General features: G+C 40.8%; 1 protein-coding gene across 6 annotated transcripts in view; it reads right to left on the bottom strand.

The window, feature by feature from the left end:
* The window catches only part of ARMH3 (armadillo like helical domain containing 3), a 119,461-nt gene that overhangs the window by 51,716 nt on the left and 53,689 nt on the right, over positions 1 to 14,056 (bottom strand). For 4 of the 6 annotated variants that reach the window (XM_084526629.1, XM_084526626.1, XM_084526627.1 and 1 more), the window contains one exon: positions 12,913 to 12,988. In XM_084526629.1, coding sequence (XP_084382755.1) covers positions 12,913 to 12,988 — 76 coding nt within the window. Of the gene's footprint in view, positions 1 to 1,926; positions 3,039 to 8,281; positions 8,773 to 12,912; positions 12,989 to 14,056 lie in introns of those variants that run through there. The other 2 variants (XM_084526630.1, XM_084526628.1) reach the window with 2 other exon arrangements.

The raw sequence follows: 14,056 nt of genomic DNA, 5'->3' as shown, positions 1-14,056 counted from the left end.
ACAGACATCTTTTCTGAGGCTAGGAGAAAGCACGCTGTGCTAAACAATTTAAATTGAAGAAGAAAATACCCTTGTAATTAACATACAAAGAACCAGCATGGCCTAGCTAATCTCATCATGAAGAGATCGAATAAAGTAGTGTGCGTTTTATGGAGCAATTTAATCTGGCAAGCAATTAATCGTAAGAGCACTAAGTCAAACGAATAGATTTCCCTTTAAGGAGATCACATTCATCATCTGTAATGTATTCTAAACTGCAATTTGTTAGCCAGCCCCTGAATTTTACTGAAGACAGTAAATGTCTTCCTTTACTGGAAAAGTGATCCCTGAGTGACAGGAGGGAGTGGCATCAGTCTTTGTGAACCAGCTAGCCTATTAACACTAATAGGTTCCGAATCAATGATGCAGGAAGAAAATAACTTAGAAAAAGATGCTACAAATTTTTACAAGCCTTATACAGGAAAAAAAAAAAGAATCTACAACGCTATTTACTAGACTATTTGAATCGTGTCTTAATCCTCTGCCCAACCCTTTGGGTTTGAGCCACCTCGGTAATGCTGCGGAGGTGATATTACAAACGAGGCTGCTAATCTTCACTGAGAGCCTCAGCAGGCTTCCCTTACCTGGGCTCCTACTGCTGGGACTCTGTCCTCTCATATCATCAGCTCCAAGATAATCCTCCCCTGACTAATTCTAAATGGAAGCAGATCCGTTTAGACTGCTTTGTTCTAGCTGATCACAAGACTGCCCCGGACAATTTTTGAAATCCTTTGACTCCCAAATTCTATTTATTCATCATACTCCGTGCCCATTTGTCCACATGACATTTCAGCTTCAGAAGCTGTTCCACTTTGTTTGCATTTCCTATTACATTAGGAACTGTTAGTTTTCATTTTGCTGGGCTGGCAAAGCACACACCAAGCATCCTTTTGAAGAAAATCATGATGATCCCCCTTCTTTGTATCTGTGTCCACCCCTATCCAAGTTCATCTTACTAGGGCATGAATTTGAAGGCCCTTTCTCTTCCTAGGAAAGAAGATCTGTTTTCCTATCTCACTACGTAGAAGTATGACTGTTCTCCTCAAGTGAACGCTTTGGATCATGAAGATCTGCAGGCTGAAAGCAATCAAAGCTCGCAACCTCTAGGTGTCCTTGGGTCCAAACTGCTTCCCCTCTAAACACAGTAAACTCTTTAAAATTATCTTGAAAAGTGTAGTCAGACAGGAAAAAAAGGACCTCAAGAACCATTCAGTGTAGATGCAAGCCAAGCCCTGACAGGGAATGCTAAGTTTTACTAAAAGATATGTGGCAATGTTTCACTTAATCTAGAAACCACACGAAGTTCACTCAAGTCAGCTGAGACTACAAGCCATATATGAAAAAAAGATTGCTAGAGAATGCAGCTCTTGCCCCACTGTCACCCAGAATCAATTCAAAAGATATCTTCTGGCTGTGGAGTTGTGCTGCCAGCAACAGAGTAATGACAATATGAGACCTCTGTCTGGCTGCTTTCAGTCCTCTTCCATCCTAGTAATTCCTTTATGCTCAGCTCAGATTGAAGACATTAATGTAAAGTAGCCCCATGCCAAATCAAAGCTAAATAAAGTGTCCTGGAGATCAAGTGCAATGAAAAAAGAAAAAAAAAAAAAAAAAAAAAAAAGAAAAAATCTCTGAGCTGTGTTCCAAACCAAGTTCACGTGGTATAGTCTCATCCAGAAAACAATTCAAACAAAACCCATATTAAAGTAATTGCGAGTAAATACTGCTTTACTGCATTGTCAAAAAGGTCTGAGGAAGAATTTACAAACACAAAATCATTCAAAATACAGATTTTGGTGCTCCAGAGAAGGTAGGGAAAAAAGAAAAAAAAAAGGTAAAATATGGCTAAATTGGTGAAAAACTTGTTATGGCTAAGCCTTTCAACTTCTCTGGCCTGAACAGTATTGGTTCCTGATGCCTTCCTGCTATATAACATCATACTTATAATTAGACTGATACCACATTAAAATGACAGCAAGTGCAGGCACAATTCATTTAACAATTAATCTACCCTAGCTATCATTTTCACTTGTCATTAACTGCCTCTTAAATGCCCTCAATTTCATATAAGCATAGACTCTTCCTTTAAACATACACACGGGGGAATATGCCATTATAGGCATTATTCAAAGAAGCGCTTTCTGTCCTCGTCATCAACCACAGCATTAATCATACTGGAATAGTTTCTTCTTACAAATGACTGAGTTGCATAGTTTAGTCTCATCAGCAGGATCCAATCGACTGGCAAGCTCAGAGACAGCAGACAATGCTGGGCATCTGCAGCAGCACCCTGCAAGACCTCTTGTTTTTACCTTTTACTGATCTTTCAGAGAAAGAAAATAGATGCTGAGCACCACGAGCTCTTATTGATTTAAATAAGTGCTCTACTCAGCATCTTCAACAACTGTATCCTGATGGAGCACAGAGCACCCAAACAAAATAAGCCTTTTTGCCTCTTTTACCATTTGTCCAAGCCAGAATCACAAGATCGCAGCATGCCTTAGATGGGAAGGGACCTTTGGAGGTTGTCTGGTGCAATGCCAGGTTGCTCATAGCTTTGTCCAGGCACAATGTGACTAACTCCAAGGATGATGACCGCACAACCTTTTTCCAGTTTTAGATCATCTTTGTTGAGGAGAGTTTGGGAAGCACCTCCAGTACTGCAATCTGAGTTTATTTCCCAGTCAAAATCTTGGAGCTGTTTTGTTTTGCAAATCTTCAATTCTGGGAAAACCTCATACTGAGAGTGGAAGAAAAATAGGAGCTACTCAGTGAGAACTGTACAGTGGCTCTGCTCCTTCAGCAAGGCTCAAGGTATGGCACACAGGCTAGCCTCACAGCAACCACAGCTTTCAGATGCTAATGAGCAAAGGAATTAGGAACAACATATGGCAGACCTATTGCTTCTGGAGTTTAGAAAGGAATGTCTGCCTCAGGCAGGCTCATCTTGAATGTCCATATAAAGTTAATGTCAAGTCCAGATTCTGAAGCAAATGGTGCTGCAAAATAAAGAGGGCACTAAATAATTTAAAGAAAAAAATTAAAGTGTAAGTAAATTGCTCAATTGGCCTTTGAGCACTTACACTGTCCTGTTGAAGAGGCTCACTGTTAAGCCTTTCAGACACCCCATGAAGGACACCGGGTAAGGTATTTCATATTCACACGCCCTCTGTCAGCAGCAAGAGCTTTCCATTAATTGGCACAATCCACAACCTTCTGAAGAAGGAGCCAGCTTAAAGTTTCTCATCCAAAGTCTTGGCAACATCACAAGATTGTTTAGAATAAAAGGCATTTATCCTGCCCTCAAAGCACACACCAGCTATACCCTCCATAGCAGATAGAAGCATTTTTTCCACAGTACCCAGAGACACCACTGAAATTCAGTGTTTTGAAGTTTGAAGTGATCCTTCACTTGGTCACAAAAGTTGCATTACTTCCCATCCTACAAACTTCCCATACTCCACCTAATGAGAAGAAAAATGTCACTGTAATTAACACACAAAGTGATGACCTAATTAATCACTAAAGCAGCAAGATGACAGAGCTTTTGGGCTTTCAAAGTCTTCTAGCAAAGTCGGGTAAAAGAACTGCCAGAGAGCTTTTCAGGTCATTCCACGTTTGGACACCCTCAAAATAAAAGACATTTGAAACAAATTGTTTTTATATCCAATCAAACAGGAATCCAATGCAGCAAGGTCCCCTTCTCGAGACACTGCTGGGCAGCACTCACGTTCTCACTTTTTTGGGCTCGTGGCAGTATTGTCTCAAGCCCAGTACCCAAACTGAAACTTTAGGCAATAGTTGCTTTTAATGGAGAAAGCTGTTTGCAGAAATCACCCTGCCTTACAGCAGCACAAAAGAACATCTGCTTAGAGTCATGCTAAGTTGCATCAGTGATGACAAAAAAAAAAAATCAATCAATCAAACAAACGAACGAACAAAAAAAAAAACAGGCTCTGGCTAAAACACGTTTGTTTTTATTTTTCCTGCCTACGTAGTCTTATCTGGGGTCAGATCTCCAGCCTCCTCCCTTACATGCAGGTAACATAATCCAGGCAGTTGCCCTCATGCGGAAAGGCAGCAATGAATGGCAGGCGAATCCTCCCATTCAGCAACACGGTCAGCTAACACCTGCTTCAAGAGATGGGAGAATACAGGCTGACAAAGCACACTGGGGCATTCCTAGCACTAAGTAACATCCCTTCAACCAAACCCTTACAAGCATGAGGTATCAAACTCTGACACTCATCATCGGTGATTTTCCTGAGATCAGTGTTACCTTAATTTGTTTGGCTTTGACAGCTGAGGACCTGCCAAGCATATGGACATTCTGACTGCCAGAGCTTCGTGGCAAGCTTCCCTTGAGAAAGGCAATGAGATGAGATGAGCTTGCATTGAGCCTGGCCTCAAAGCTAAGGAGGACAGGGCTACGTCAGAAGCATTACCCCATCATTTTCTGAATCATCTTTCCAGATACAAGATTTGGGAAAAAAAAGAAGAAGAAAGAAATGAAGAATGAAAGCTTGCATTCCCAAACAGCACTTTCTCCCAAATATGCTGGTATTCCAGTCAACAGAATCCAGACCAGCTGAACCTTCTTACGGTCTCTAACTGGACACACAGATATCTGAGCCCAGAATATTTTCACATTTTGTAAGAAAAATCCCAACTGAGTTGTGCTCCCTTTTTTCCACTGCAGGTAGCGTTTCACTTTCACCCTGATATAGGTATACACAAAGTCTTGGCTTTACCAACCAGTACTTACTGCTGGCTGCAAAGCTAGCCCCTGTGCTAGGGGCAAGGCAACTTTCTCTGCCTTCAGCAGGAAGAGCTCCTGAACAACAAATATTTTACCTTTGCAAGCTAGGATGCATGTTTCTTTTAACGAACAAAGTCTTCTAAACAAGATGCCCTCCTCCCACGGTTCCCTGGGAATGGAGCTCCAGTTTCTGGTGCAATCTTCAAACAGACCGCAGTTCTGCAGTCGTGCTAACAATGCATTATCCTTGCTTGTAGTTCGAGATAAGGTAGGTACTTCGTTTCCCTAATGAGCAGATGTACTTAATAAGCAGGTACTTTATCAATTTAGTCCTAAAGGGAGAATTAAGTGAATAGGACATTTACATTTCTAGAGCAAAAAACAAATTTTAGGCCCCCCGCTAGTCGAAGATAATAAGAAATACATGTTACTGGATTCTGAAAAGCTTTTCAAAATAAGTACACATCCCACAGCCCAGACTTTCAGAGGGAATAATAATTCCAGCTGCTGCTGTGAGCAACAGATTTCTTTTTAACAGAGAGCAAAGCAGCATTATTCTACATTATGTTTCAAGGGATAAAGGTGTTATTTAAGCTCACAATGATTTTTACATTGTTTGGGTTACGAAGAAAGCACCTTAATGTTCTCCCTCCATTAAAGCAAATCTTGAAAGCTAGACTTGAGACCGGTGGAGATCAGAGTCCCTTATATTTACTGAAAGAATAAGAACAGCATGGGCGAAGTTTTGACAAGCTATAAGCAGCTGTTTCAAACTGTGCTTCATTCGTATTCCAGTAGGGCCAGTTCTTTGGGGCCAAGAGACTGTGGCTGCAGAACCTATTCATTTTTTGCTTCTTGGCTTCAAGAGGGCTACCAACAAAGGTATCTACCGTAAGGTTGAAGTCTGTCAATTAGGATTTGAACTCCGGCCAGCCCCGATACCAGAGGAATAATTAAGACTGTTCTCGTAAGCAGAATGAAACAATACAACCATTCAAAGTGGGAAAACAGCAGACCTTTTTTTGATTTTGTACTGCAACAACAACAAGATGCATACAAAAATGCATCCCAGCCTTGCAGCATATACTTTAATGTATTACTGAGCTCATACATAACTTGCTTGTGCCTAGCAAGGGAATTCAAGAACAAAATATCCGCAAGCAAGTCAGCAGAGAAATGAATACTAGGTCCACCACTATGATAAATCAAAAACACTGCCAATGTAAACAATGAGAAGTGCCTTTCATTTTTTCCCCTCTGATGGCTATTCTCAATAAGCTCCAGACTCTGAATTCACTAGCCCAAAAGTTGAAACTGTGTGCCAAGCATATTTCCAAAGCTATTAAGCTATCAAGAAAAGATTGGTAGCAGCTTAAGTGACTCCATCTTATGTGTTCACTTTCTGCAGGCACAAATCTAGTAAACAGGGGCTGCAGACAAATTTCCCTATTTACAGGGCAGTTGCATTTAGAAGCACAGAGCCGTTTAGGTTGATAATCTTACAGGTCTTTTCCAAGTTCAACCATTAACCTAGCACTGCCAGGTCTACTGCTAACCCACGTCCCTAAGAACCACATCTACATGCTTTTTACATGCCTTCAGGGATATTTGGCATCTCAGGTAGAGACATTTCTTTGCCATGCAAATAGTTTTGCTCAAAATCAGCATCAGCTCTAGATACCTTCAGTTACCATAAATAATAACCCTCCCAAAAATCCACTGCAGAAAATTAAGGTACAGCAAACCAAAAGAGAAAACAGCCTTGACATTGTAAGAAACACCTCCCAGTAAGGAACGACTGAAATGGAATCTACTGGCAAAAAGAGGGAAGGTGACCTGGGATGCACCTGACTTGCTGAACCATGCTGCTGTGTTAGTGGAACTGGTCCATACAATGTCACTCCACTGGCAGATTTGCTCTCTGGATTTGGGCCAGTGGCAGAGACGACATTTAATTAAGCCACTGCATGAATGAGAAAGAATGAAGGCAAATTATAGCCGAATGAAATTGGCTAGTGTTCTGTAAGCAAAAAGCACCAAGATGAATCAGCTAGTAAATAAAGTGCTATAACCGAAGGCTAACACCACTATCTCAGCTAGAAATCAGATAGTGTAAAAAGACATGAAACGTTCAAAGTTTCACAACTAGAGAAGAACCCTAAAAGTTAACAAAAACACTGGAAGCACGGGTAGGGTGCCATGGAAAGATGAAACAATGCATCCTGAGATAAGAATGCCTCTTTCTTTTTTTATTCTTCTGTTACTAAGCTGCTGGTAGCAATGGCCTATAAATGAGGTTTTTGCCTTTGAATCCACCTCCTTCCTTTGTTGAGATGCCAGCTAATGCCAGAACCTGTTCACATCAAAATCTGTTGCTCCTAGCAAGTAAACTTTCCCTACCAGAGACTGCAAGGTCAAGTGAAAAAACAAGCAGTGGCAGCAGACAAACTCTGAGCAGCCAAGCTCCGCCGTAACTGCTGTGGTGTCTCAGGAACTGTTCTGATGCACCAAAATCCCTGCATAACAAGAAAAACATGCAACGCAAAACACGTCAAATGATAAGAAGGATCTACTAACTTTGCTCCTTCAGTTAAGGCTGAAGTGATTACAACTCACCAGAAAAGACCTAGAACCAAGCCAGAATCCTTACCTAGAATTTACTTTTCCTAGATCATTTTTTCAGGCTACCACTTGAAAAAATACATGAATTAATTCTTCAAATAAGTATGCGTATCTTGAAAGTTCCCTGACAGCATTTTAGTAACAATTTGATCCTTAACCTCAGCAAAATTTTATTAGCATTTTAAAGTACCAATAAAACATGTTTATGAGTTTCTCTTTGGGTTTCATTGCCTTTTTTTTCCCCCTTTCCTAATTTGTTAACTGTCTTGTACTAGCCTATGATCTGAGCTCAGTTAGACTGATTAGCAGCGACAGCATGTCAGAGGTCATTACCATTAAACATACCTCACTGAACAATTTAATGGAGTTGTTATTCCACCAGTGGCAGCCCTCGCAATCGGGTTTAAGAGCCAGTAGGAAACAAACTCGAGACGAGACAGGGCTAATCTGGATGCCTGAGCACCCCCTGGTGTCAGCACTGAAGGGCTCGAGCCCAGCAGTTCTGCACTGCCCAGCTTTTGGTTACTCCTGCAGCACAATCCCACTGGCAAATGCTGCTGATGGGAATAACAACTCAGCATCTTTAACCAACATTGGAAATGTGTCATGATTTTCCTCCCCCCCAAGCGGGAAGTTATGGCTTTAGATTAGCCCATCATCCCAGGCAAGATGTGTGTGGGTTTTGTATATGCACACAAATACATGTAACACAGATTTATATAAATGTATTCACACAGGCATGTGTATTCATTTATATATAAAATATCATAGATAAATTCATGTGTGTATACATAAAATATATATTACATATACACACTTTTTTTTTTTTTTAAATATATGCAAATGGAAACATATTTTCTTGACCACTTATTTTCATGAGCAGTCTTTGGGCTTGCCTTCTCTTTTCCATCATTCCTACTGGAAGGAAATATGTTTGTGTGTGTGTGGTTGGAGGCGGGGGAGATGGAGAGAGAAGAGCTGGGGGGATAAGTGACAAATATGTATTTTAAACAGTCTCAGCTGATTGTAATCCCCAGGCCCTCACTCTACAGAGAAACCTGTACCTATCGGCATGTCTGATCTTAAACGTATCCTACATAAATGCAACAGCCATCCCTTACAACATGACTAGGTCAGCAGCATCTCGCTCTTCTCCCCGTGAAGAGATGCTGCATTCGTTGCCATAAAGCAGAACAATGCTGAAGGTACAATGTAGACTGCTTGCAGCTGCTCGGTTTCTATCAGATCTCTGAACGGAGCCTCCTCCTCTATCAGGTTTTCAGTAAGTGCAGTTCTGTGGAGTGCTGGTCATTTAACATGAGCTATAGTTCAGGGCAGGGATGGCAGGGATCCTACAACAAAGTACAGACCACCTTGGCCTTCTTTCACCCAAGTGAAGACATAAATGTTCCCTCAGAGTCCTCCTGCCCACACTAGCGGCAAGTATAACCATTTTATATACAACTGTGCAATGCTATAAGTGCTCCTCCAAATCCCCAATCTCTCCTTTATGACCCCAAAAGGAGCTTTGGGCGAAGCAGCCCCTCCTGTACAAAGAAAACATCACAGCAGGGCTTGTGTGAAACAAAAGTAGCTGCAAAATGGCAAAGTGAGTGAAAGCACCCAAGTGAGGATTGCAGTGTGTGCTACAACAGCACATAAAAGATGCTTTTGGGAAAAAAAGAAAAAAAATCTATTACCTATTCCATACTACAAACTTACTTTCCACTTGTTAGAAGTGTTTTGAGTGAGAAAAATAAAATTACTTTAAAATGATGATGGGACTGAATTTCAGACAATGGGAAATTCAATCCATTAATCATCAAGTTAATCTATTTATTCACCTTGGAAAAAAATCACATATCAGGAGAAAGTCTATTAAAAGAATACAGGGCTTCAGCTGCCACCTTCCTCACTGAGTAAGCAATCAGAAGGTGCCCCTTTGAACTTGGCATTAATAAAATTCTCATTAAATGCAAACCTGCACAATGTTATCTTAAAGAGGCTCATTAGCTTCAAAAAAAATTACTCGTATCAAAAGTTGCTTATTTCCTCCGAGGTGAGGAGGTGAGTTTTCAAACTACTACCAGCTAGAGCTTCTCATTTCAGCCCCATCAGTGCTACAGCCACATCTTGCAGTCCATCCTAGCTCAATTATTTATGCAAAGCAGAGCCGAATTTGCAGATAGAAGTTATAAGCAATATTATAAGATAGGACAGCGATGCGGATCACTAAATTCGGTATGGCATATAAGATTTCAGCCAGCTGAGGCTATTATTCTGTCTTTTACTTTCTCTAGGTCAGACAGAAATTATGAATAATCTCTAAAAGGGAAAGGTATGGAGAGCAAGTAGGAATATTTCCCCCTCTCCCAATGCTCAATGAAAATAACATTCATGATTATTCTTTACACTGGAGTAAGGAATAGAAAAAAAAAAACACAGATAAAGTTATAGCAACAACAAAACCCAATTACGCTGCCTCCTGGAGAACAAGGTCCAGCTACACAGTTAGTACAATAATAGGATACACAACCAAAGTGGGATCTCTCTCCAGCTGAGAATAAACAAGTCTATATCAAAGATTCTCTACGTGTTCCTCAGCCTGCCTGTAACAAGCAATTAATCAGATGACCTCGTCAATCCGCCACCATGGGGGGTACAAACGGGATGCTCTGTGCGTCTCCCCACCCGTTCCTCCTGTACATAGATCCACTGCACCCTTGAGAAGCTGTAGACAAATACTTCTCTCCTTGCAGAAATACACATAAAATTGTACATTAGGATTTAAGACACTTAGTAAAAAGCCCACCATCATCCATTCACACACGGATTTTTTTTTCCTACATTTTTAACCTTTCCCACTAAAGGCCTTACAATAAGGAAATGACAATTTTTACTATTAAATAGCAGTTGTAATGAGATGGAGATATAACCAAAGCGTGACTTTGCACTGCACTGATGCAGCCAAAAGCAGGTAATCATTGCTCATAAAAACCTTCCAGAACAACGGAACAAGCTGAGGAGAATAAAATCCAACAAGAGGTGGATTTCTCTAAACCCATTTTCTTCATGGCAAAGGCATCAAGTAAGAAACCTTATGCTAATGCCACCCTAGGGGGAAACCAAAGGGGCATAAACACCAGGCAATTCAGACAATGAGGAGCTAAGGCAAGTAGAAACCAGCATGTTCTTATCAATGCATAACATAATTACATCGTATAATAATATTGGCACGTGTTAACGTACTGTTACTCTAATAAAACCATCAACCTGACAGCCCTAGAGGGTTTATTCTACTTAAGCATCCTCTCTCCCTGTTTCTCCTTGCTGATTTGGGCTTGCAACATCTCCATGATTGCGTGCAGAGAGCCACAAGTATGTTTGCACGAGGCTCCAGTGTGCATTCCTGATCCAACATCAGAAGAAAATATATGGCCGTGGTTTTAATTCTTCCTGTGGATGCTGCTGCTTCAGACCCCGGAAGGCTCAAGGTATTCCTGGAGGAACTGTCCCCTTGTGTCTTTTTCTGCTGCATGAACTGAGATTTTCAAATGCCTAAATTCAGTCTTCAGGTCAGAAAAATACTACATCACCACAGGCCCCTGACTTCATACAGAAAAAAAGTGCATCTAGTCCTATCACCACTCGTGCCAGCGTGATGCTTCGATCACCTTCACACAAGTACAGCACCTGTGAATTTCTCCAGCTTCCAACAACCAGCTGCTCTGAAATCTACTCAGTTAAAGACCCCTTCAATTATAAGACTTTTTGCTTTGTTTTTTTAGCATGAGAAGAAAAACAAGCAAATTAAATACACCGCTCTCCCCCCCCACTTCAGGAGAGAGGAAAGTGGATAAATCAAACAGACTAAAGCCTAATCCCTCTCTAGGCCTTGAATTATCTCTAATTTAGGCTTTGTCTAATTTCACCAAGAAAAACAAACATTCATGAAAACTTCAAAGGCTGTGAAAGACCGGATGAAATTTCAACATAAATAAGCATTGAACAGAACAAAGGAAAAATCTACTTAAAATCTAGTACAGAAACATGTTGGAGGCTCCACAGGCTCCAGACAGCACCGCCCTCTGATACAGGCTGTCCAGAGAGAGGTAACTGTGCCATTTTTTTGGTATCTCTTCTCAGTTGCATGCTGATCTTTACAAAAACAGTTGTTAAGCCAATAGCAAATGAATAGACACAAAATCTTGGTTGCACAACCCAGAGGCGAGCGTAAACCCTTTATGACCTCTTGTATTTTTGTTGTTGTTGCTGGTGGCTTTACTTATTTATTTTTTAAATCTTTTCCCAGATTAGACTTTTCTCTCTGGTTATACAGAGAATTCCCACGGCAGACACGGTGTCACATGAAATGACATTACTTTGCCAACAGCTATCTGTTCTGCTGCTTCATTCAGAGCACATTATCTGCCCACAAGCATTCATTTATGTCTGTTTACAAAAAAAAAAAAAAAAACAAAAATAACGGTAGGAGAAAAACAAATCTTCCAGAACTAGACGTGAGGTTAAGCTCACAGACTTACTAAGGTAGTTTATAGACATCTAAGATGTATGCTGACTTGATAGGTGCCCTCAGACAGTCTGCCCTACACAATCTCTGTTGTACTAAGAAAAATGACAAGTACTAGCAATACTGAGCTACTTGCTGCTACACAGAAAGGCACTGTACCTCTCAGAAAGAGCACCTGGGAAATGAGCAGGGTAGCAATCGGCAGAAGCTTTTTCAGTATACTCATCTCTTATGGTCTGCTTAAAAGCCAGAGATAAACAGTAAATTCTCTCTCTCATTCTTCTATTTTTCAGTCACCCAGATCTAAGAGCCACTTGTCCCAGCACCCCATCCTCCAGCTTGGTCAGTACTAGAGGCTTTACAAGACACAAAGAGAAATTACTGCTGCCTTGGAGGAATAGAGCACAAAACAACCCCAGATATTCCCTAACCTTACAGGTAGAGCATAACTTCTGCCCTTTAACAGAAAGAATAAGTTTAAAAGAATATTGAAACATCTAAATAATCAATTTCAAACATGCACTGAAATCTTGTCATCCTAAAAGAGGCTTGGAATCTGCTTATTATAGCTGCCTTATCGTCCTCTTCATAGCTTCATGGAATTGCAATAGAATCACGCAACAGAAATCCATTAGGCTACAATTGTCCTGCCAGCACAGCATTGTTCCCTACTGTATAACTTCTCCCAAGGATGCTGCGAGGATTAATTCATTACAGCTTGTGGTATGTTTTGAAAGCACTCAGTCTACAGAAGAGCTGAGAGAATTATTAGGAAAAGGACAATCAAACCCTGGTGACCCTCTCTTTATCCCAGAGGGTCCTGCTCAGAGCAGCAATTTAGCCCAACAAAGCAAACAAATTCAAAACCAAGTTCAATACAACAAATGGGAACGTGTCATAATAAGAATGCAGACACACAAGACAAGAATCTCTAAAATTGTCATTAACTTTTACTCCTTACCTAATATTGACTAACGCATGGGTCACCTTGCTTGCAGGCTCTTTCCATTGACCGGCATTGGTAGAAATCCTCAGAACTGAAAGGAAAAGACAGTTAACAGTGCTGGCACAGAACTGACAGTCTTCTCATCCAAAATGTCACAAGTCTGCCTAGGTGGGATGGCAGCCTGCAAACCACAACAAAGCAACATCTCAAGGATGACCATCTGTGATGCAAAGCAGTTCTCTTTGAAGCCTGTATAAGAAAATGAAGGAACATGGAAGAGGTGTGCAGGACACCTGGGAGGCAGGAAACACAGGGGACAGAAGAGTCTTAATTCTCCTGACTGATTTCATTACCATGTACTGAAGTTGCTCTCCCTCAGAAACGGGACAGCATCCCAAGTCAATTAAACCTTTTATTCTACACGCTGCTATTGTCCTGCAGCTCCTGTTTATGAAAGATTCCCCCTGAACAGCACTACATCCTGTGATACAAATCTAACCCAGCAGTGATGGATCCCTTACCTCCCTGTTTATCTGGAATTGCAGAGAGGGATTACACACCAGCCTAGGGAAAAACACTCCCTGTAGGAATGAGTGTGTTGCTCTGTTGCACAGATGGTCTCTGACAGACTTGGGAGCAGATCTGAAAACATTCAGCAATAGGAAGAACTTCTAGGGAATCTTTTTTTTTTTTTTTTCTCCTGCCAGAGCACCCAAAATATTTATCTAGGTCAGAATCTGTAGCGTTTCTATGGTGGCAGTTACCTGAACATCTCTTGCTAAGGACTAAAACAATGAAACAGTAGCAAATGTTTGGATTATTTTTCTGTTTTGCCTGAACAAAAGCAAAATTTCTATGAATTTGTATATACAGGGTTTTCTAGTGTTGCATTCTATAAGAAGAGTTTGGCTTAGACTTGGAAGTGAAGCAATAGCACTTCATCTGTAGTTATGATCAACTAGAAACATGGATGCTACAAGTGAATCCATAAGTACAGTGTCTGCACACTCTTGCCTATTGTTGCACAAGAAAAGCTTTTAGTCCTTAAAGATCTGGATAAAGCTCAGACTCAGGAAATTTTAAAAGACATCAAGACACCTAGATTCCACTTCTACTGTACAAAGATTCAATATATTAACAAGAAAATTAAAGGATAAAG

The sequence above is a fragment of the Aythya ferina genome, assembly GCF_964211825.1.
Source record: "Aythya ferina genome assembly, chromosome: 7".
NCBI lineage: Eukaryota > Metazoa > Chordata > Aves > Anseriformes > Anatidae > Aythya > Aythya ferina.
This window is presented reverse-complemented; position numbering and strand designations above follow the sequence as displayed.